At 42.8% G+C, this 23,675-nt stretch overlaps 1 protein-coding gene across 7 annotated transcripts in view; it reads right to left on the bottom strand.

The window, feature by feature from the left end:
- Nucleotides 1-23,675, bottom strand: part of SEMA6A (semaphorin 6A) — a 182,291-nt gene that overhangs the window by 71,444 nt on the left and 87,172 nt on the right. For all 7 annotated transcript variants that reach the window (XM_028749366.2, XM_028749370.2, XM_028749368.2 and 4 more), the window contains exons 2-4: nucleotides 17,208-17,343; nucleotides 12,241-12,358; nucleotides 2,219-2,279 (exon numbers count right to left, since the gene is read on the bottom strand). In XM_028749366.2, coding sequence (XP_028605199.2) covers nucleotides 2,219-2,279; nucleotides 12,241-12,358; nucleotides 17,208-17,307 — 279 coding nt within the window. In that variant the 5' untranslated portion in view covers nucleotides 17,308-17,343. The remainder of the gene's footprint in view (nucleotides 1-2,218; nucleotides 2,280-12,240; nucleotides 12,359-17,207; nucleotides 17,344-23,675) is intronic.

Here is a 23,675-nt window from a genome sequence, read left to right as displayed (position 1 = left end):
ACAAATGCCTAAGCTATGACTCTACCACATTTTAAACCAAAGATGGACTCTGGCATTCTACCTGAACCCACGACAGAGAAACAATGAGATCTGATTCAAGCAACCTGCCTTACTCAAAACTGGCTCACAAACTGGGAGGGTTCTCTCTCTCAGTGGAAGAGTCCATGCTTTGTGGGTGGAAGATCCCACATTGCCAAGTAGGGCTGGGACAGACTTCTGTTTTAAAACTCTAAATAGCTGCTAAATAGTGAGTACAAACAATACTCAGCTGGATTGATCAATGGTGTGTGCTGGTATAAGATAGCTTCCTATGTTCCTGTTGAGCTTCAGAAGCTTTTACTTGCAAAAACCATTCTCTTTGAACTCCTCTGGCTGAAAACAAATGTCAAACTTGCTTATTTGTTGCTCTATAAGCTAGATTTTGGCTAATAAGCAGACCCGTTTTAAAATACATGCACTCAAAGGGGAGGGAAATGTTGATAACTGGAGCCACTGAAAGATATACTGTCTGGGTACCTGAAATCACATAATGCATGTCTTAAAATACCAAGAGTTATGCAAATATTGCGGACAATATTTCCACCTAACATATAGCTCTGTTACTCAGATGTGAAGTAGCTTTATCAAGTAAAACGTGTTTTTTTCACTGAAGTTGCATCACCATTTTCCCAACTTCTTCTCAGGTGAGTTAGTTTAGCCTGTAATTTTAGCTCCACTCTTGAACACGATGTTAGTCATCATTTCCAGGGTGCCAGATGCACACAAAGAAGTGAGACAAGCCTTTTTCTCCCAACTCTGATACCTACGTACAGCTCTTTCTTATCACACGTCACTTATGGCCTACTTAACGAGGAACAGGAAAAACACTTCAATTTCCATCTTAATTTACCTTGGGTACAATGTAGATGTCCTTATAAGCCAATTAGGAAAAAACCCTCTATGTTTTGCTTGGTATATATCTGCTTGATTATATACATTATAAAATGAAGTAGTAATAATAAATAAATAAACTTTACAAAAAATCTGCTTGATTGCAGATCCTCCAAGTGCCTGTTTTACAGGGACAGTCCCAGATTTACAGATGTCATCCTGGTTTCTGATTTGATCCCAGAATGTTATAACCTTCCTTAGAACCTCCTTATTTTTATTGGGGAAATGTTGAAAGGTATGGTAAGGTAAAGGTAAAGGTACCCCTGCCCGTATGGGCCAGTCTTGACAGACTCTGGGGTTGTGCGCCCATCTCACTTAAGAGGCCAGGGGCCAGCGCTGTCCGGAGACACTTCCGGGTCACGTGGCCAGCGTGACAAAGCTGCATCTGGCGAGCCAGCACAGCACACGGAAACGCCGTTTACCTTCCCGCTAGTAAGCGGTCCCTATTTATCTACTTGCACCCGGGGGTGCTTTCGAACTGCTAGGTTGGCAGGCGCTGGGACCGAGCAACGGGAGCGCACCCTGCCGCGGGGATTCGAACCGCCGACCTTTCGATCGGCAAGCCCTAGGCGCTGAGGCTTTTACCCACAGCGCCACCCGCGTCCCCCGAAAGGTATGGTAGGACATCCCTATTTTCATCAGAGAAATGCTGGAGGTTATGGAATTATGTGACCCACCAAGCCAAGGAGATACGTAACTATACAACCTTTAGAAGACCTCTGAAGGCAGCCCAGTATAGGGAAGATTGTTTGCTTGTTTTTAAAAAGTTTAATATTTTATTATGTTTTTATATATGTTGGAAGCCTCCCAGAGTGACTGGGACAACCCAGTCAGATGGGCAGAGTATAAAATAATAAAGTAATAATCAAATAGGACGTCCCTATTTTCACTGGGTAAATGTTGGAGGGCATGTGATTGGACATAAAACCATATTCATTAAATATGGTAAATTCATTAAATAGGTAAGCAGAGTTTGCTTATTAAAAGGGTCTTATAGCCAATTACTATGGTATTAGCTGTTCAACAAAGCTTCAGGATCCAAGTAAGACATTTGATGGACATTACAATGCAGATTACTTATCATCTCAGCTAAGCCACTTATCAGAAGTTCACTGGGGACATGGCAGATCTTCCAGCTTCCCTCTATGTGATTAATATGCACCATCCACCTTGATCAGTGCAATTTTAAGAGCAATGTTGGAAAGACACGGAGCTAAGTTCCTTTTCTAATTTATCCCCCCGTTTCTTCCCGTGTCCTTGGTGGGAGAATGACAGAATTACTACTTACTTTGCTAAAATAAATTTCTTCTGTATGTGATGCATCCATATCAACAGTATAAATATGGTCCCTGTAAACAAAGGGGAAAGAATGAATGCCAAAATAAACTCAGACATTGTCACAAAAAGAGTCCTTTGCAACCAGATAAATCATTGCCCGTATTTGGGGGTGGGGGGACAGGACCCAGGGGACAACTCCAAAGAAAGCTAGGAGATGCACCTTCTGATTCATATGTTTTATGAAGGAAAGGAAACTTAAAGGTCATCAACTCAACATGAACAGCTGTTTCACTTATATATTTTGCGAATTAGAATGGCGAAGGCTTCCCACTCCCACAATCACAACAGGGATGCTGCTGAAAAAAGGGACATTTATATGAAAACAAGGAGCTGACTATCATGTAAAATGACTGGGAGTTTACTTCTCATAGTGGAAACAGGGTGTTCAGATGAACCTTATTCTGTAATTCTAAGTATAGGTCTGTTCCTCCTGGCTAGCCTCGCAAGCCCATTTTTGCATGCTTCTCCAGCTGGTGGACCTTGGGGGGTTCTAGTGAAAAACAAATTAAACAAAGACCTGAGATCCCCATATCCCTATGCTGAGCATAACAGGAGCTTGTAAGCTTGTGGGCCTCAGATTCGCAAGTGATGGCTATGATTATTCTAATAGATACACAGCCCATGAGGATCTTACAATTTTGTGAAAAATAACCCTTGTGTATGAAGGGCTTGAAGGGGAGCGGGTGGCGCTGCGGGTTAAACCACAGAGCCTAGGGCTTGCCAATCAGAAGGTCAGCAGCTCGAATCCCCACAATGGGGTGAGCTCCTGTTGTTCGGTCCCTGCTCCTGCCAACCTAGTAGTTTGAAAGCAAGTTAAAGTGCAAGTAGATAAATCGGTACCACTCCGGTGAGAAGGTAAATAGCCTTTCCGTGCGCTGCTCTAGTTCGCCAGAAGTGGCTTAGTCATGCTGGCCACATGACCCGGAAGCTGTACGTCGGCTCCCTTGGCTAATAAAGAGAGATGAGTGCCGCAACCCCAGAGTCGGCCATGACTGGACCTAATGGTCAGGGGTCCATTTACCTTTACTATGAAGGGCTTTGGACAGAATACCACGTCCAGTGCTATTTATCTAGAAAAAGAGGTGTCGGAACTCACCAAGAACACCTCACTTGTTCTCTTAGAATGACAATGGTGGCCACCTGAGAGGAACCAAAACTGAGTTCTGTGAGTTCCGGCTGGAAAAAATGCTGACCATGTCCCATATCCCCAAATAAGTTTTGTTCAGGTGTGTTCTTTTATATCTCCTTGTTTAGCTGATTGAACATCTTTTGTCAGGTTCTCAGGATACCATATGGATTTTAGGGATACCATTTAAGATTTTAAGGCGGCTAGGCTTTCTTCATTGTTTTAAGGCTATTTTCCCAACCACAGCAAAGATGTTTTGACAGAAAGTATGAAGGGAAACGGTTTGACAATAACCACACAGTTCCCAAAAGCCCTGTTAATTTCGCTGCACTTGATGACCAAATTGAGTTTCAGCATTTACCCTCTGGCAGAGAGAGGACAACGTTGCTTTACCTAAGTTGCTTGTGTTCATTCTTGTTTTGCTGAGAACTAGGTTCTTAAAAAAAATAAATCTGCCAGTTTCTCCTTGGAAACACAGATTAGGGCCAAGAAGTGCAAGTGAGATATTTCTACACATTCCCCTTCTGTGCTCAACGGACTACAAGGGCATTTTCAACTTGGAGATAGGAAAGCAAAACACTCAGTCTAATCAAACCTTGAAGCATCTGCTCTGAATTGGGAGCAAAGAATAGGGCAGTTGGAGACATTTTTTTAAAAAAAATAGCCATAATTTCATTTCTCCTTCTACCCCTTTAACATAACCTTCTCTCTATTTCCCAACCCCCTTCTACACTACAGGAAGAATTGCTGTCGAAATTAAATGATCTTCTGCTTTTAAAGGACCCGTGGAAACCTGCTGAGAGTAGTATATACACACAGAACTTCCATTTTTGAAATCTCTGCTGTCAAGATTTGCTTAGTTTTAACAGACTGGGAGGGAAACAAGGTTAGCCTCTAACTAAAGCAGACACAGAACCCTCGCCGTCGCAAAGAATAATAAGCAAAATTCTTCCCACGTGGGAGAATAGGGGCAGTATTGTTAACAGAACCAGGCTTTCATGATTTTGCTGCCTGCCACTGCACCAGAGGCAGTTTGCTTTGCAAGATGCCAAACCGTGGAAGGAGTTTGTGTATGTGTTTCTTTTCAGACATTCCATCTTCAGTAGAACATGCCATTTATTTATAAGGTAGCTTTAATGCGCCGGCTTGTTATTTGCTTGACTTCATTGGGGGAGCTGCGATTGGAGGTCAATACCAGAGCAGAATTGCTTATTTGTTTGATTTCAGCTTCATGGGTGACACAGCAGCGTGGCTTTCCCCTCCCCGCCCAATAGATTTTTCACAATTGTGCTGCTATGCAAAAGCAGGCCAAAAATAAATTAAAAATAAATAAATCTGAATTGTAAATGAACAAGCGATTATTATGCACTGGCAACGTTTCAGAAATGTTCCACTTGCCCTCTTTTAGCACAGCTCTGTATATGTTAATTGCCAGCAAAAATGAAAGCAGAAAGATTTCAAAACAGGCTTGGGTTGCTAAGCTCTATTCTAACTCTGGCTCCTTCTAATGACTTAGTGACTGGTTTGCCAATCAACCCTTGGAGAAAGCAGAGGCCAACTCCTGGAGCAATCTGAATGTACAAAAGCAGATTTCCAGATAACTCGAAACCATTTCCATATGTGTTATTTAAATCACAGCTGCTCACACAATGGCAAATATTGAAAGAACTGTCAAGTACTAGTTAGGCTTTGCTAAACCGCTAACAATAAGTGACTTTGCTGTTCTATTTTCCCTGCTGCCGCCTAGCGCCTCCCCCCTTCCCCAAACTCCTACTTGGAGGATTTGTATAGCTCTTGCTAATTAAGTTATTCTTTACACAAATAGACAATCCTAGCACTTCCGTTTTTCCCCACCTCCAGCACTGCAGATGGTTACCATGGCGCAACTGGGTAAGGGGAAGGAAGTTAAATATTGCTGGTGCCAACTGACCCTCGGCCACCAACTGCAGCCTTTATGTGTGGCATAATTGCAAAGGGTTCGTTCAGGTGTGTGCAAAAAAAAATAAAAAAAAAATAAAAATCCTCAAATACCTGTGAGGGATGACCCAAAAGTGTAACGGGAGAGGGTCAAGTGCCATATGCAATCATGTATTTAATCTAACACCTTTGTTTTTATCCCCTTATGTGTTTTTCAAGCATACTGTATTTTTGTGCTTGATGCTTTATTATGTTTTTAACGTGTGTTGGAAGCCACCCAGGGTGGCTGGGGCAACTTTTAGCCTTACGTGGTGTGCAAGTAGAAAGAGGGCAGGATCCAAATATTTGGGTTGCCTCCAACACTGTTATTCCGCTTGTGAAATAAGACTTCTGTTGACGCAATGTAACTTCACCCCCCTCTTCCCTGAACCAATCTTCCCAGAGGGTTTGGAGGTTCGGGGGCAGGGCTGGCCCAAGACATTTTTGGCATCTGAGGCGAACCACAAAATGGTGCCTCCCACCGTTCAGGAAAGAAGGAGCGAATGAAGAGTTAAACCAGGAACAGAAGAAAGGGGGTGGTGGGGATAGTGATCAAATCAACCTTCCCAGACGGTTGAACTGGAAATCAAAGGCCATCGTAGGGTGGGTGGGTGTGCTCTGAATCACACCAGGTAGGTGCAAAGCCTTAGGAGACCCCAGAGGGCTGCCTCCATCATTTCCTCCATAAGGGTGGGAGGAGACCAGCAGTGTCTCCTATTCTCGAGAGGACTGCTATGAAGATAACATTGGGGGAGGGCTGCTGAGGAGCACTGTGGCAGCAGAAGAACCTGATGTGTTCTTTGGAAGACAGATCTTGCCACCTGAGGCAGTTGCTTCACATTGCCTCATGGTTAGGTCAGTCCTGTTTGAGGAGGTAGATGAGAGGAAGGGGAAGCCACACTGTTTGAGTGGACCTCTACACTTGCAAAGATGGATACAACCTTTTGATTTAACACACACACCCCAAGTCACAGGAGGAGAGGGAGCAGTAAAGAAACCACTCCTTTTGTATAGGTCTGAAAAGAAATGTTGTCAAATGATTCAGACTTTGCTTGTCTTCCTGCTCTCTTCAACGGCTCTCTTCAACGGCTGCCTCACATCACCATGCCAATCAAACATCCCTGCTTGGTGAATTAAGAGATACAAAGCATACAGAATATATAGAGACTGCTGCTTGGCCCTCGAGAGTTCAGCTCTTAATAGCTGTATATAAGGCTAACCATCCAAGGCCTTTTGCAGCTGACAATTTGATGACGTCAAGCGCTCCAAGGAATCACTGGCACTTTAAAAGAGCCCATGTGGGAACTATTAGTACTTCTTACCAGCTCAGAGAAAGACACACTAACTGAAATTTCTTTGAGCTAATAGTGGGTGTAAGAGCCTCTCCAGATTTTATTCTTAGCTCTTTAATGGTCCTAGTCCCAGTCCTGCAACAGCAGCACAATGTACCTTCCACGTATGGGGAGGTAGCCTTACTGTGAAGGTACAAAACCTTTGTTTTGCATGAAACAGCAAGGCATGGATTTGGAGGAAACTGGAGCCTCAGCTACTGCCTGACATGTTTTTAAGTGTTATCATCATTTAGCAGGAGAGTTATCTGCTTTCCATGCAGAGTCCCTAGTTTTTTTTACCTGCCTGCCTGTCCAAAGCTGACTTTGAGGATGGAGGGCAAGGGAGAGGAGCTGGGGCCACCAGCTGCCTATTGCAATGGGTGGGGAGCAAGGTCCCAGTGGCGTGGTGCATGCTGGGAGCCCACACAAACCTGGAAACAGCTCTAAGTGGCTGCTAAGTGATGCACGTACAAATATGCCATTTTGCTCTATGTAAAGATCTGGAATGCAATGCACTCCCCACTGATTTATTGATTAATTCCCACTGATTACAGTGGTGTGGATTGTGCCTCGGCCCCTACTTTGTTCAGTGTCCTTCCTATAATCAAATGGAGTTCATAACCGCCCAAGTAAAACCTCCATTTGTATGGGGAAGGGCTGTGGTTCAATGACAATGAGCATCTGTGTCACATACAGAAGAGGTTCAAAGCTCAATCCCCAGTATATTCAGACAGGCCTGGAAGAGACTCCATCTGAAATCCTGAAGAATGACTGACAGTCTGTGTAGACAATGCAAACTTGTTGTGAACTAATGGTCTGACCTGGCGTAAGGCAGGTTCCTGTGTTCATATCCCAGCATCCCCTTCTTCTTTTGGCAACAATGAACATGGCATACTTGTGATTTAAACAACAACAACACCAACAACAACCAACCAACCAACCAACTAACCAACCACTTTTATCTGAAATCCAAGAATTAGCTCCCAAGTAAACACAGAGTACTTCTGAGATGCCACAACAAATGTTAGTCATTTGTTTTTATTGTTTTTAGGTAATTGGGTACAAATGTATACTTAACATCGCTATATTTAGACAACTGGGGGGGGGGAAACAACACTGTGGAAAGGAACATCTGATATTGTAGCTCAGGGATCTATGCCAAGTAGAAACTCAATTAATGCATTCACAAAGCTGCTTGATAAACACCTCTGACTGGATTCATATTTGCCACAGTGCTTGGGGTTACACCACAACTGCCGAAGGAGATGCAGAGCTGTAGGTACAAATTTTCATTCACACTAATTATTATTTTAGGGAGTGGTACACATCGTGCTCCTTTGAGGTTGTTTGTCAGACCTTTGGTCCCCACCCTGCACTCAGCTCTCACCTGTGGCTCCTAGTGAGCTCAGAGTTGCCAGAAACAGTATTCTTCAGCCATCAAATACCACAACAAACACAAATGTTTTCAACTTCCTCCTTAAAGCAAATAATGATGGCAACAGCACCTCACTAGAGAGGGCATTCCACAAAGACCACTTGAAAGGTGGTCATGGCTCAACTCCAGCTGGGAAGCCCCTGACCTAAGCCCAAGACCTTAGCGCCAGATCATAGGGTCTGACATAGTTGGTGCTGGGGAAGACATAGTTGGTGCTGGGGAAGACATCTTGGGTTCCAAGCCATTTAGGGCTTTTTATGGCAGTGCTAACACCTGGCAACCACCAGTGCTTTTGGGACCAGCAACACGTGGTCCTATCAGGCTGCCCCACTTACCAACTTAGCAGCTGTACTAGCTGCAGTCTCTGGACTATCTCCAAGGACAGCTCCATGTAGAACACATTACAGAAGTCAAAGTGGGAGATCACTAGAACATAGAACTACTGAGGCCAAGCTATCCCAGTCTAGAAATGGCCTTAGCTGGCAAACCAGCCTAAGCTGGGCAAAAGTACTGCTAGCCACAGAAACCTGGAATCCCAGAGTATTCCCACACTATGACCTGTTCCTTCAGGAGGAGTGCAATCCCTCTCAGAACAGGTTGTATACCTAATTCCTTGGCACGGGAATCACCCATTTGCAGCACTTCCATTTTATTGGGTTTCAGACTCAGTTAATTGGTCCCCATCCAGTTTATCACTGGCCACAGACACCTATGCAGCATCTTCATGGCCTCTCCTGGTGTCAATGGAGTGGGGAGATAGAGCTGGGTATCAACATAAAGATAAAGGGACCCTTGACCATTAGGTTCAGTCGTGGCCGACTCTGGGGTTGCGGCGCTCATCTCGCTTTATTGGCCAAGGGAGCCGGCGTACAGCTTCCGGGTCATGTGGCCAGCATGACTAAGCCACTTCTGGCAAACCAGAGGAGCGCACGGAAACACCGTTTACCTTCCCACCAGAGCGGTACCTATTTATCTACTTGCACTTTGATGTGCTTTCGAACTGCTAGGTTGGCAGAAACAAGGACCGAGCAACGGGAGCTCACCCCGTTGCAGGGATTCGAACCACCAACCTTCTGATTGGCAAGTCCTAGGCTCTGTGGTTTAACCCACAGCGCCACCTGCGTCCCTGGGTATCAACGTACTATGTACCAAATGCCCAGATGACAGTTCCCAATATAGATATATAGCATAGGAGATGCTTATGGGGCTTTGTGGAGCCCCACAGCTCAAAAGCCAAGAGCCAAGGAACAATCTCCTTGTACTATTTCCTGGTAGTGACTCTGCATTATGAATAAATTATTCACTTTCCAGGTTTTCACCTAAATATAAAAGTGATGTAGGCTCTGAATTTTTACTTGTCACACAGATTCCTAGCTCAGCAAGAAACTTTTAAGTGACATTTGGAATAAAACAGTTTCTGCATATCTTTGGAGCAGAGAAAGATAACATTGTAATGCAATGAAGGCTCCAGATTTTGGAAGGCCTGTGGACATCATAGTCTCTGTGGGGTTCCCTCCCTGAGTAGACCCACATCATCCTTGCCATTATCATCACTATCCATTTTCAAGACTTCTCCTCATAAACTGTGGCGTAACAGCATGTTGTGAAGATAAAATGGAGAGGGGAACAGCTGTGTATGCCAGCCCGAGCTCCTTGGAGGAAAATGGGATAAGAATGTGCAAATAAACACACACACACACACACACACACACACACACACACACACACACAAATTTGCAGGCCTTGACCATGACAACATCCTTGAAGCATTTCACTGTTCACTTACTGAAGTTGTGGGCTACGCCTATAGTTTCTAACAGGACTGCTCTGGAGTAACTAATTTGCTAATTGCATCTGAAGTTGCCACCTGACTAATTGTAAGTTGGCCCAACTAGTTTCTAATTAGAAAGCCCTTTTAAATTTTTGTGTAATCAAGTATGCATTAACATATCCCAACGGGCAAATGTTTAGCATTCTTAAGGAGGTAGCAACCTTCATTGCTATCCACCAATGCCAGTTCACATGGCTTTGGGGTATGTATTGGCTGCTAAAAACCCTATTGAAATCATTTGCCTCCCTTGTCCATGGTAAACTGGTCACAGGAGGGAAATATGCATGGGGTGTTTCCATGCAACCCCAGTGCGGATTAGCCATGAAATGCTACACATATGCTGAGAAGCCTATGCCCAAGCAGCTCCCCTTGGGCAGAAAGCCAATGAACACAGCTATTTGAAGTGCTTGCCACTCGTCCAGATGGTCACGTAAACTAGACCTTATGCAGGCACTCAAGAATTTGAGAGAACACTTCGGGCCAACTCACACAACTCAACTGGTACACAGAGCAAGAGTGCTAATAAGGTGATACTTTCAAAAATTGGCTCCTACTAAAGCAAGATGCCCCCATTGGACTTTGTGCTGCTTAATAAGACCTTCCTCTTAATTGTGACTTTTCTACTAAGAGCTTTAAAACTTTGCTCACTGCTGCTTCCAAAAAGACCACAAAGAAGGAAGCTGGCTCAGCAGCTAGGTCCCATAATAATAATTAACATTAAACTTGCCAAATCCTTTGAAAGAAATGAAGTGTAAACACATCTTTCCCCCTCCATTCTCTCTCCTGGTCTCTTTGCTTTACCATAAAATATGCTTAGTATCCCAATGACATTAAATTTTAATTCTGCTTCAAATATGTACTCATGCAACATGGATTATTCTTGTTTATTCTCCAAAACAGGCAATTAGTTGTGTACTTTAAATCAAAAACTCTTTTAAAGACATAATGATTCCAACATTCCCAAGTGCGGAGCAGCTACTGTATATTATGAATTGTTCTGGTAAAAAATGCTGAAGGCATCAGCCAGCAGGACTTTACAGCATTAAGCCCTAACTGGACATATAACACAACTCTCGGAATACAAATAAATTCCAACTGGGGTACCAAGCTCTTGAGGCTGCGTTTTTTTAAAAAGCCAAAGGGAAACATTGAGGAGGGATGGAGGCCAGCCAAGTCATTTGTTGCCTCCCACATAACTGCCTTTTTCATTGTTGTTGAAGGAACCTTCTTTCCCTATGAAGACTATGGTTCATCTATTGATGACTTCCATGTTTCTAAGTGCTACAAAGTTCAATTTAAATATAGATATATTTAGTCAGAAACTCTTTTCTTTTGCTTGCCCCCTACCCATTAGACCATGCACCAATAATATTGGGTCTATTGCTCAAGGCTGGGCTCCATCAATATGAATGGCTTATCTTTCAGAATGTATGGAGATCCCTGCTGGTTCAGACCAAAGACCATGCTGTTCCCACAGAGGCCAACCAGGTCCCTATCAGGAGCCCACAAGCAAGACACGAACACAGTAGCCCTTTCCCATTTGTGGTCCCCAGTAGCTGGCATTCATAGATATCTAGATCTGTGGCCCTTCTTTAGTCTTTTGTCTACCGATAGGGTATGATGGAGGAAGTCTCTAACTTACATGACCCCTGAAGTAGACACTTCCCTGTGGAGATCTAACATTTCCCCACTGCACCATACAGAAGAGCTTCTCACATGGTGACACCCAATGATATGGATGTTGCAAACCTCTAGGGTTGCCCACATGAATATCTGGTGCCGATGGGAAATTTTTCCTGTCTCTATGCGTGAGGTTGTGGTACATACAGTCATGGGGAAAAGAAAGTACATCCTCTTTGAATTCTGTGGTTTTACATATCAGGACAGAATAGTAATCATTGGACACAGTGCAATATGTCATTTGTTGTGGTTCATCTGAGGTTGTATTGACCTAATTTTAAGTCCTGATAAGGAACAGATGATTGTTATTATGTTCCGATATGTAAAACCACAGATTTCAAAGAGGGTGCGCTTTCTTTTCCCCATGACTGTATTACAGTCTGGGGTGAAACATCAGCAGCTACGATGATTCCTGAGTTGGAGGTAAGCTTGCAAAAAACAAGGTTGGAAACTGAAGTATGGGGTGATTCATTTGCAATGGACAATTCACACAACTGTGGAAGGCCTCATGTTCCCTTCTCGTGTCACTCTCACTTTGAGCTATGAAATAAACCAAAAAGAAGAGTTCTGCGTGGTTGAGAAGAGTTCTGAAGAGAAAAGAACAAGGACTGACCTAGCAGCAATGTAGAGGGTTCTGTCCATTATCATGAGCAACTGGACGTCCAGCTTGTGCCTCTGTGGGGCGTTATGTCCTGGCTTGTGACCCACAAACACCGGATACTGTTTTGTATCTGTAAGAAGCAGAGAGGAGTTGAAAGAAAAGTCAAGAGACACTCAGTGAAAGCATGTAAACAGTCGTTCAGATGGTCTATCCTCAATAATAATAATAATAATAATAATAATAATAATAATAATAATAATTTATTATTTATACCCCGCCCATCTGGCTGAGTTTTCCCAGCCACTCTGGGTGGCTCCCAATCAAGTATTAAAAACAATACAGCGTTAAATATTAAAAACTTCCTTGAACAGGGCTGCCTTCAGATGTCTTTTAAAAATAGGATAGCTACTTATTTCCTTCACATCTGAAAGGTGGGTGTTCCACAGGATGGGCGTCACTACCGAGAAGGCCCTCTGCCTGGTTCCCTGTAACCTTACTTCTCGCAATGAGGGAACCGCCAGAAGGCCCTCAGCGCTGGATCTCAGTGTCCGGGCTGAACGATGGGGGTGGAGACGCTCCTTCAGGTATACAGGGCCGAGGCCGTTTAGGGCTTTAAAGGTCAGCACCAACACTTTGAATTGTGCTGGGAAACGTACTGGGAGCTAATGCAGATCTCTCAGAACCGGTGTTATGTGGTCCCAGCGGCCACACCCAGTCACCAGTCTAGCTGCCACATTCTGGATTAATTGTAGTTTCTGGGTCACCTTCAAAGGTAGCCCCACGTAGAGCGTGTTGCAGTAGTTCAAGCGGGAGATAACTAGAGCATGCACCACTCTGGTGAGGCAGGTAGGGTCTTAGCCTGCGTACCAGGTGGAGATGGTAGACAGCTGCCCTGGACACAGAATTAACCTGCACCTCCATGGACAGCTGTGAGTCCAAAATGACTCCCAGGCTGCGCACCAATTTCTTTCTCTCGGCATATAGGGTTAATCATCCATGCAACAAATAGCCCTGCTCAACAGGATCAGCTTCTTCGTTGTCACAAAAGGGATGTTATACTCTTCACAATTTTAAAAATTGTTATCCTCCCCCCCGCCCTCAAGAAGAGCATTTAATTGCTAGAAGTTAATAGGCAATCCAACATTTACACCTGGGTTTATATTCACTCTTTGCAGTTTTAAATAGCTGGATTCTGCCTGCCAGAGATGATCCGACAGCATAACAGTGTTTTATAGAAGGCCAGCAATTACAGCAGTAGCCACGCTGTCTAGTGATTATAACAAAGTACTGAAAGATACCAAACTGGCAGATCTACGGGCTGCCCACATGATGAGGGTAACATTCTAATTGTGCTTATTTTTAGGAACAGAGGGGAGCCATTAATTGAGCTTTGCATCTACAAAAGCATCTGCTTTTTATTTTCTTCGCAGACAGTCTTATGAGGTTGTTTATGGAAAGTAGTTTGCATTCTCTTATTTTACCTAATTTTATTCTGAAGCATCAGAGATGGCGGCTTCAGAATGGACTAGCGAGATTTTATGGGAAGGAGCCGACTTGAAAACCATAATACTCTAATCAACTGCTAATTTCACACATCTTTCGGTGATTATACTATAGAAAAAATACAATCTTCTGTGGGGTGAGGGAGATGCACAAGCCACACTGCGCTGCTGTGATGACCGCCACTAATCCATAATAGCAAATGCAGAGATAAATGAGGCCAGTGTGAGTGATGCGGTTCAGGGGATTGAGCAAACCCTCTAGCAATCTGGTAGCTCTTTGTTTAGTCAGTTTAGTTTCTTGCCCTTGAAATATAAATTCTGCAGTACAGTACAGAAAGCATCCAGAGCTTCACAAATACATCCTCTAGGGTGCCACTGGTCACAGGAGCTTTTGCTCTGGTGAGTTCCTTTTCCAAGACAGAGAGAAATGGGCTAGAGATTTGACTTGATTTAATGTTGTTTGGGACCTCACTGGGACCCCCTTCTCCTGTGTCCCAGGACTTGTTAGAAAGGCAGGGTCTCTTCCCTTAAGTTGCACTTTGCTTTGGAAGCAGATAAACCTCCTCTGCTTCCGAATGCCCATATAGCTCAACATGATGTCAAGCAAAATCCCTTCCATCCCACAATGCAGGGCAGGATTGGCAGTGATCACACATTCTAGATGGCTATTAAGGCAGTCAAAATGTGTGGACCTTTAATGATGATTGCGCGAGCAGGCAGAGAATGGAAACTCACGGAGATAGAAAATGTAGTTGCATGCAAGTTAGAAAGAAGAATGAAAGATGTACATAACTATAACCTTTAAATTAATATATAACCTTGTTGTTATTTGATATAATTTTGTCTTAGCTATTTGCAGGAGATGGTAAAGGGACAGCTGAGGAATGAGGAATTTGCTTTTTTTAAAAAAAGGATGTCAAAACTGTAAAATAAGCAGCATGCAAAAGGGGAAGAAATGGAAAGATCTGAGAGAGAGAGTGGAAAGCCAGTTTTTTAAAAAAGAAGAAGTATCAAATTAGTTTTAATTTGGCGTTGATGGGTTATAAATTCAAAAAATGAATAAAAATTAATTGGCAAAATTGTGTGGACCACTGGATGCACTCTAACACCATCAAAATCAGGGATTCTCAAATTGTGTTATAAAGTCCCTTACTGGGCTGGTGACCTCTTTACATGACTGAAGAGTTCCCTGTGTCCTCTGTCGCAAAAAAAATATATGCAGTGCAGGCACTTCACATAGAATCTAGTTTGTAAAATCTTTTTCTTTTTCTTTTGTGGAGTCTACCTCTATGTGGATTGTCTGCCTGACGTGTTATAACTGAGTGGATGTATGGATGTACGTGTGCCCATTCCTCTGCTATGAAATATTTCAGGATGACCAGACAATACGACAAAAGAATTGTTATTTCCAATTCTAATTTGGGAAGCGGACACTGTCAATTACACCATGAAAATGAAATTCTATTGTAAACCTAAATATATCTTCCAGGAAATAAGCCATAGTGATTTTAATGGACTCTAGGACGAAGGTGTCAGCATTTTGGCCTATTGCCATAGCTAGATTATACCTCTAATCCACTTACCTATAATTTTGACAAACAGTGAAGGTAGAAACTCACTACATCCTAATTGTCTTGAATGCTGAATCCATTGTTCAGTTACAGGGGTAGCACTGAGAGAAATTTATATTATCTGGCAGTTTGAGACACACCCAGATGGTACCAAAGGCTAAGTCTGATTGGTGGGTTTGATTGTTCCAGGTAACCCAACAGGAGATTTAAAAACAACTACATAAATATATAATATTGTAGTACAGAGATGTGAAACTGATGATCAACAAGTATAACTCTAGAGTGGAAACTTCATGTGCAAATTAGGCAGTTCTTGCATTTTGGCAAAAAAAATAGCCTCATTTTGGACCTCCTTGGCTTTAGACTGCAACTGTTTCTTCAGAACTGGTTGAGTGTACAGTTTGTATGTATGTAGCCATGAAGAAACGAATACAGGCTTCCATGTTCCCTGGATTCTCCTTGTACCTTTTCTTCCATTAGTTTAGGTTTATCAAAGCCATGAAGACGTTTGGCTCCCCATTCGTTATCCCATTTGGATGGAGCAAATATTGCTCAAATACTACAAGTTATAGATTTGGTGATGTGGCTCAAAGCACTTCAATACACTGTAGAAACTAAAAGGGATTTTTTTACTAGAACCACTTTTGACTGGCATTTTACAGCCAGATACTGTGAAAGGTTTCCTCATTTACACATCTAAATCCTGATGGGCAAGAGAATATTATGCTAATCTGCTTCCAGGCAGGCTGCCACTAAGAGCTGGTCTAGAATGGAAACTATTTCTTTCTAAATTCTGTTTTACATTACAACTGCAAAAATGGAGTACACATGCGCAAGCACACAGCAATTTAGCATATGCATCATCAATTCTGTGCTAAATGGTGTGTTTCCCCCAGAATTTGGTTATCTTGTTAAGGATTTGTCTGTGGTACATCTAATTGCTCATACTAAGACGTGGCTAATTCTGGTTTGAGCACCACTGAAAGGACGTTCATAGAAATAGTACTTCACAGATTGTCGGTTGAGCCGTTTCATGAAAAGTGGCATTTTTTTGTTGAAGGAGAGAGGTACCAGGTTGAAGAGCACAGTGGGTTGAGATACGACCAAAAGCAGGTATGGGAACTCGCTCTCTTGCATTCAAAGACTACTGGTTTGTAGCAAAATGATAGGGTTAGCATACGGAATAGCATACTCTCCAACATTTTCTCCAATGAAAATAATAATAATAACAACAGTCGTACCTTGGAAGTTGAATGGAATCCGTTCTGGAAGTCCGTACGACTTCTAAAACGTTTGGAAACCAATGCACAGCTTCTGATTGGCTGCAGGAAGCTCCTGCAGTCAATCAGAAGCCACGCCGGATGTTTGGCTTCCGAAAATTGTTCGAAAACCAGAACAATCACTTCCGGGTTTCGATCGTTCGGGAGCTGATTTGTTCGGAAGCCAAGGCATTTGAGATCCAAGGTACGACTGTGATAATAATAATGTTAGTATTTATACCCCACCATTTGACTGGGTTACCCCAGGCACTCTGAGCGGCTTCCAACATATATAAACACAAAATAAAACACTAAACATTAAAAAGCTTCCCTATACAGGGCTGCCTTCAGATGGTTCGGGGGTCGGATAACTCCATACCCGCCAACATTACTCCGATGAAAACAGGGATGTCCTAAGGAAGAGCGGGACATTTTGGGAGCAAATAAAAAAAGCCTGGATGGCTTCTGTAAATCTGGGAATGTTGCTGGAAAATAGGGACACTTGGAGGGATAAAGGAAAGATAGGTCTAAGGAGATGTAGCAGGAAACAAGAGCTCACAAAATTAAATCTCACTGACCAATAAGCCATGACTTGAAAGTTGGGGGACAAGGAATCTAAGCGCAGTTTCCCTGCCTTTCATACTCACAGTTGCCATGCGAAATACTGATTGGTTCAGGATCTTCTGGGAAATCAGCCCCAGCAAAGTGTAGCAGTGTGAAATATAGCAGCAAGGCTTCTGACCTCATAGTAGTTCAGCTGGGAGACTATATCTTCAATTCACCCTGTGAAAGACAAACAAGGGCATAAGAGCTTTCCATCAACTCGCATTTAGCCACTACAAACAAAAATAGGCCTTGGACAGCCTACAAGGAACAAAGGGGGCTCTCCTGCCCTTCAAGGCATCCACTATAAAATAATAAATATGTTCATTTCAGAAGAAGAAAACCACCCTGACAGGAGGCCTCATTGGGCTCTAACATATAGTGGCACCAACATCTTAAAAAATAAAAAAAGACTTGAAGATGCTGCAAGCTATCAGTGAGTACTTTCGCTTCCTCTCCTCGCTGCTGGTTTTTACTCTGCTCAAAAAACAACACCTTTTGTCCTCTGACACCTAGTTCTCCCTAAGAACTGGGTTTGAATTATATTGGTTTTGATGACTTAAGTATGTAAATCATGAATACATGAATATGACACTGATGCCCCACCTTTCCTCGTCGTCCCCATTTTACCCTTACAACAATCCTGTGAGGTAGGACGGACCGAGAGTGAGTGGCTGGTCCAAAGGAAACCCAGTGACCTTCATGGCCGAGTGGGAATTTGAACCATGCTCCTCCAACACTTTAACCACTACACAACCCTGGCTCTTGAGAGGCGGGGCAACATTTGACTTAAACCGCTGTGCCATTTCACTCTGCTAAGTAGAGTTCACACAATTTTATGGTGAATTTTAAAAACTTATTTCATCTTCTGTAAATAGTAAAGGTAAAGGACCCCTGACCATTAGGTCCAGTAGTGACCGACTCTGGGGTTGTGCTGCTCATCTCGCTTTACTGGCTGAGGGAGCCGGCGTACAGCTTCCGGGTCATGTGGCCAGCATGACTAAGCCGCTTCTGGCGAACCAGAGCAGCGCACAGAAACGCCGTTTACCTTCCCGCCGAAGCGGTACCTATTTATCTACTTGCACTTTGACGTGCTTTCAAACTGCTAGGTTGGCAGGAGTAGGGTTCACACAATTTTATGGTGAATTAAAACTTATTTCATCTTCTGTATCTGTTTTGAAACCTCACTGAATGCACAGCTTAGAGACTACGGTGTTAAGCAGCGTATAAAATGGGTCAAACAAACAAACAAAAATAAATGTTTCCCCATACAAACAAAAAAAGCGGTCTACACAGAAAACTAGACGGCAGGAGCTTAGATTATCTCCTGAAGGCACATACTGCAGCAATCCTGCTAAAGTTTAAACTGGGTCTGGGTCTGGGCAGGAAACGGACAGGGAACTATTATGTATGACGCCCTGTGGTCCAACATGGAAGGAAGGTTGGAAATAAATGTACTATGTAATAAATGCATTTTAGAAAGAGACTACGCTTTGTTCCTTCCATGTGCAGGTCACATATACAATCTTGTGAGTGTGCAGTGTTATATAGCACTTAGATGAGACACATCTAAATCCACTGATCGCTGACCAAAGTTTTAGGCAAATGCTCCTTATTCTAGGTAGGTATAAGATGGCTTAGCTCATAAATTAAAAACACTACACATTATTTAGGTTTATCAAGGGATTAAGGGACCTTCCAGGAGAATGATTCATTTTCACACGAGTTGTAAATCAAGAACAGCAACACGGGGAACAGGGCGTGATGGAGCACAGTGAATGTGTCATGAGACTATACCATAAAAATATGAACTCATAAATTTAGATACTATAAAAACCAATGCTCCAAATTGCAGTAAAACTCCCTAAAAGCAGTAACTTCACTCTTAACCTCCCACCTGCTGGATCCTAGGCATGTCTTCTTCTTCTTTTTCATTGTTAAATAAAAATAATTTTAAAAAGCAGAAAACTTTTGATTCAGTGAAAGGGTGGGGTTCCCCCCCCCCCGCAACACAGCAAATATCCCATAATTCCCAGGCAAATTTCACAGAGGTGCTGCTGACCTACAGGATAAATCAGTGTAAAAGCAGGGATTTCTTTTCACCCTTCCCAGAATTTCAAACCTTTGATGCTGCCTGCCCAAGATTATCTTTTCGAACAAAGCTATTTTACTGTAGCCGCTCCATGATTTACACAAAGACAGTCAAGCTTTGTAACCAAAGACGGCTTTTGAAAGTCCATTTGGCAAACAAAGTGCTAACTCGCCCTTTTGAAACACCATTTAATATTAGAGACCTATATGTCCTTTTCTCATGCCAAGAAAAGCATTAACAAGCCCTGAGTGTTTCATTTCAGAGTGTAATTTCACAATTGGTTATCAATCATTTATCCAGTTCGAAACACTGAAGTAATTAATTTTGAGATCCAGATATATACTTTTAAAACAAAACACTACATTCTATTACAATCAAGGAGGTGGGACAGCTGTTCCATAGTATGCCACTGGGAACCTCAGAAAGGCAAGATAAATTACTGTGCTCGCTACGTGCTTATTTTTATTTGAACATACAGCTTTTTAAAAGTCTGGTTTTATATGTTATCTCTGAAATTGAGCATCAATCTCTGAGCCATGGGCTGTGTCCAATGCTAGTCCTGCTCAGAGTAGACACTTTGAAATAAATAGACACGACTAACTTAGGTCTATTACTTTCAATGGATCTACTCTGAGTAAACCTTAATTATCTACAATCCAATAAACTTTGGTGTAAGCTACACTAGAATCAATGACACCCACACCAGCTAGTAGCACCAGGTATGAACATATGGACGAAAAATGATATATGAGTTGAAAAAATGTTGAAAATAAGTTTTTCTTTAAAAAAAAACACCCCAAAGCCTTTATTTTAGGAATCCTAGGCGCCGAAATCCGAAGGGAGCAGAAAAGACTATTTATGTATGCGACCACGGCTGCACAGATGTTATTGGCCCAGAGATGGAAAGAAGATAAAGTCCCTACCAGAAAAGAATGGCAGATTTAAGGATTATGCCAAAGTTGATGGATTATGCCGAAATGGCAAAAATGACCAGAAGATTCAGAAATCAGGAAGACCAAAATTGTAATAAGGAATGGGGAAAATTTATAATTTATCTTAAAAATCATTGTAAACAGCTAAATTTATTGTAGGATTGGAATAACACTTGTGTTATTGGAATAACACTTAGTGGTGAATTTTGGACATAATGGAGATGTAAAAGATTTGATTATCAAATAAATAAATTAATAAATGCAGGAGTAAATGATTTAACAATAGGACCCACCAAGGGGAGGAGGGAAGTCCAGGAGATTCTTTGGAATCTGTTTTTATGTTGCATGTTGGCTATGTGATTGTAAAACTTTAATCTGAAAACCAAACACACACACACATACACACACAGGAAAATACAGAAGAAAAACTGCTGGGTTGTCATATTCTACACGAGAAACACACTTGTTTATAAAACTTCTAACCCCACTTTCTGCCAAATATCTACCTTAAGCAGCATACAAAATGAGAACAGGCCACACAATACAGTGGTACCTCGGGTTACATACGCTTCAGGTTACAGACTCCGCTAACCCAGAAATAGTACCTCGGGTTAAGAACTTTGCTTCAGGATGAGAACGGAAATCGTGCTGCGGCGGCAGCAGGAGCCCCATTAGCTAAAGTGGTGCTTCAGGTTAAGAACAGTTTCAGGTTAAGAACGGACCTCTGGAATGAATTAAGTACTTAACCCGAGATACCACTGTACTTGGGGATATGTAGCGTCTGTTGCTGATTTGGATAGGGAGGGATAGGTACCTTGCATGCAGACCACTGTGGTGGACTCTATATACTTCATGCACGCATGCATGGTGGGTGTAGCAATCTATTAGATTCTCTAATACAATCTAGAATTGTGAGATCATCTAGCTGAACCCGGATAATAACACTAGACCTCCAATGAAGCTGAATGCTGGGAGATTTAGGACAGATAAAAGGAAGTTATTCATGCAGCCCATAGATAAAAGCATGGCACTTGCTCCCACACGAGGCAGTGACGGCCACCGACTTGGATGGTTTTAAAAGAGGATTATAAATATCCGCAGAGGCCGCAGCTATCAAGAGAGAGCTATATCCCTTCACTGTTAGAAGCAGTCTGCCTCTGAATAAAAGGTAAAGGACCCCTGGATGGTTAAGTCCAGTCAAAGGCAACTATGGGGTTGCGACGCTCATCTCGCTTTCAGGCCGAGGGAGCCGGTGTTTGTCCACAGACAGCTTTCCGGGTCATGTGGCCAGCATGACAAAACCACTTCTGGAGCAATGGGACACCGTGATGAGTGCCAGAGTGCACAGAAACACCTTTATCTTCCCACTGCAGTGGTACCTATTTATTTATTTGTGTCGGTATGCTTTCGAATGCTAGGTTGGCAGGAGCTGGGACAGAGCAAAGTGACTTGGACTACTGATTGGCAAGTCCAAGAGTCTCAGTGGTTTAGACCACAGCGCCACTGAATACCAGTTATTGGGAACCGCTGGTGAGCAGAGCGTTGTTGCACTTGGGTCCTGCTTGCAGACTTCTCACAGGTATTTGGTTGACCTCTGTGAGCATAGGATGCTGGACTAGATGGGCCATTGGCCTGATCCAAAAGGATCCCCTTATGTGCTTATGTAACTTAGCCACACATGTTAAAATTGGACTTTGAAGTCTCTGTAAATGCGCAGTAGGGTCCTCTAGTGTTTCATCAAAGTTAAAATGGAACTGCACCGTATTAAACAGGTACAAAATACTGTAAAAAGGGAAAGCTGAAATGCATTTAAATAATAATGGTTCATTAAAACTTAAGAGGAGCCGAAGATGGCATTTTTGAAAAACACACACCAAGTTTTATTAAACGTTTTCAACATAAAACACGATAAAAATCACACTAATCTAGAAAAGAAAAATAGAAAAAAGCAGAAAGGAATGAAAGAAGAGAAAGGAGGAAAGGAAATTATGGAGCCCTCCATCCAAATTAAATCTTAACCCTTATTCCACACACAGAAGAGTGAATCCTACCAGCTCTCACCTGAAGTTTTCCCCAGCCTCCCACCCTGTGAGATACTCTCTACCCTGCCCCTCACACAGGGCCCTTTGAAGATGGAATTTTTAGATTTAAGTTTCATATTCGGTGTCAACCTTTTCCTTCAACCTCTGTGAGTCTATTTCAGGATAATTCAATTAAGTACCAACCATTTCCCCATAATCCCTAAGCACTTTGGACAAACCTGCAGCTATTCTGGAAATACAGAAGGACACCAGCTTATCTAGGAGAAATGCAAAAAGCTGTTGAGCTTTTTCACCCATAGGACTAGGCTGATCATTCAAACTGAGCATGGCTCATGGCAAGGCTCTATAGGAGAAAAATGGATGCTTTATGCTGCTCCCTGTCACCATACCATCAACTACCTAACTGTGCACGTTCTATGAGGAGAAGCTTTGAAACAGAGCAGATAAATCTTGGCCTCTCCACTTTAGGGATTTATAAAGAAAAACCAGTTGTGTGCGATATATCCTGCTCCGTTCTCCTTGCTCAACTTTCTGCAGTTTTGTGCAAACATGTTGAAAAGGAGCTTCCAACTAAAGTAATTACTTGCATTACATAGTGTGCTTAGTTTGCCCTTTCTCTTAGTATCATTTAACTAAGAGCTATTTCACACATTATGTAGTTTCAGGTGTATTTGCATATTATACCGCGGCAAACCCAGATTTGCCGCTAACTACAGACACAAAATATGGTTTGAAGCTCAACATCAAAAAAACGAAGATCATGGCCACTGGTCCCATCACCTTCTGGCAAATAGAAAGGGAAGAAATGGAGGCAGTGAGAGATTTTACTTTCTTTGGCTCCATGATCACTGCAGGTGGTAACAGCAGCCACGAAATTCTTGGGAGAAAAGTAATGACAAACCTAGACAGCATCTTTAAAAGCAGAGACATCACCTTGCCAACGAAGGTCCGTATAGTTAAAGCCATGGTTTTCCCCGTAGTGATGTATGGAAGTGAGAGCTGGACCATAAAGAAGGCTGATCGCCAAAGAATTGATGCTTTTGAATTATGGTGCTGGAGGAGACTCTTGAGAGTCCCATGGACTGCAAGAAGATCAAACCTATCCATTCTGAAGGAAATCAGTCCTGAGTGCTCACTGGAAGGACAGATTCTGAAGCTGAAGATCCAATACTTTGGCCACCTCATGAGAAGAGAAGACTCCCTGGAAAAGACCCTGATGTTGGGAAATATGGAGGGCACAAGGAGAAGGGGACGACAGAGGACAAGATGGTTGGACTGTGTTCTTGAAGCTACCAGCATGAGTTGGACCAAACTGCGGGAGGCAGTGGAAGACAGGAGTGCCTGGCGTGCTCTGGTCCATGGGGTCATGAAGAGTCGGACATGACTATACGACTAAACAACAACAATAGCAGACACTTTTCCAGGAGCCACAGCCAATCAAAGCTC

The sequence above is a fragment of the Podarcis muralis genome, chromosome 11, assembly GCF_964188315.1.
Source record: "Podarcis muralis chromosome 11, rPodMur119.hap1.1, whole genome shotgun sequence".
Classification (NCBI taxonomy): Eukaryota; Metazoa; Chordata; class Lepidosauria; order Squamata; family Lacertidae; genus Podarcis; species Podarcis muralis.
This window is presented reverse-complemented; position numbering and strand designations above follow the sequence as displayed.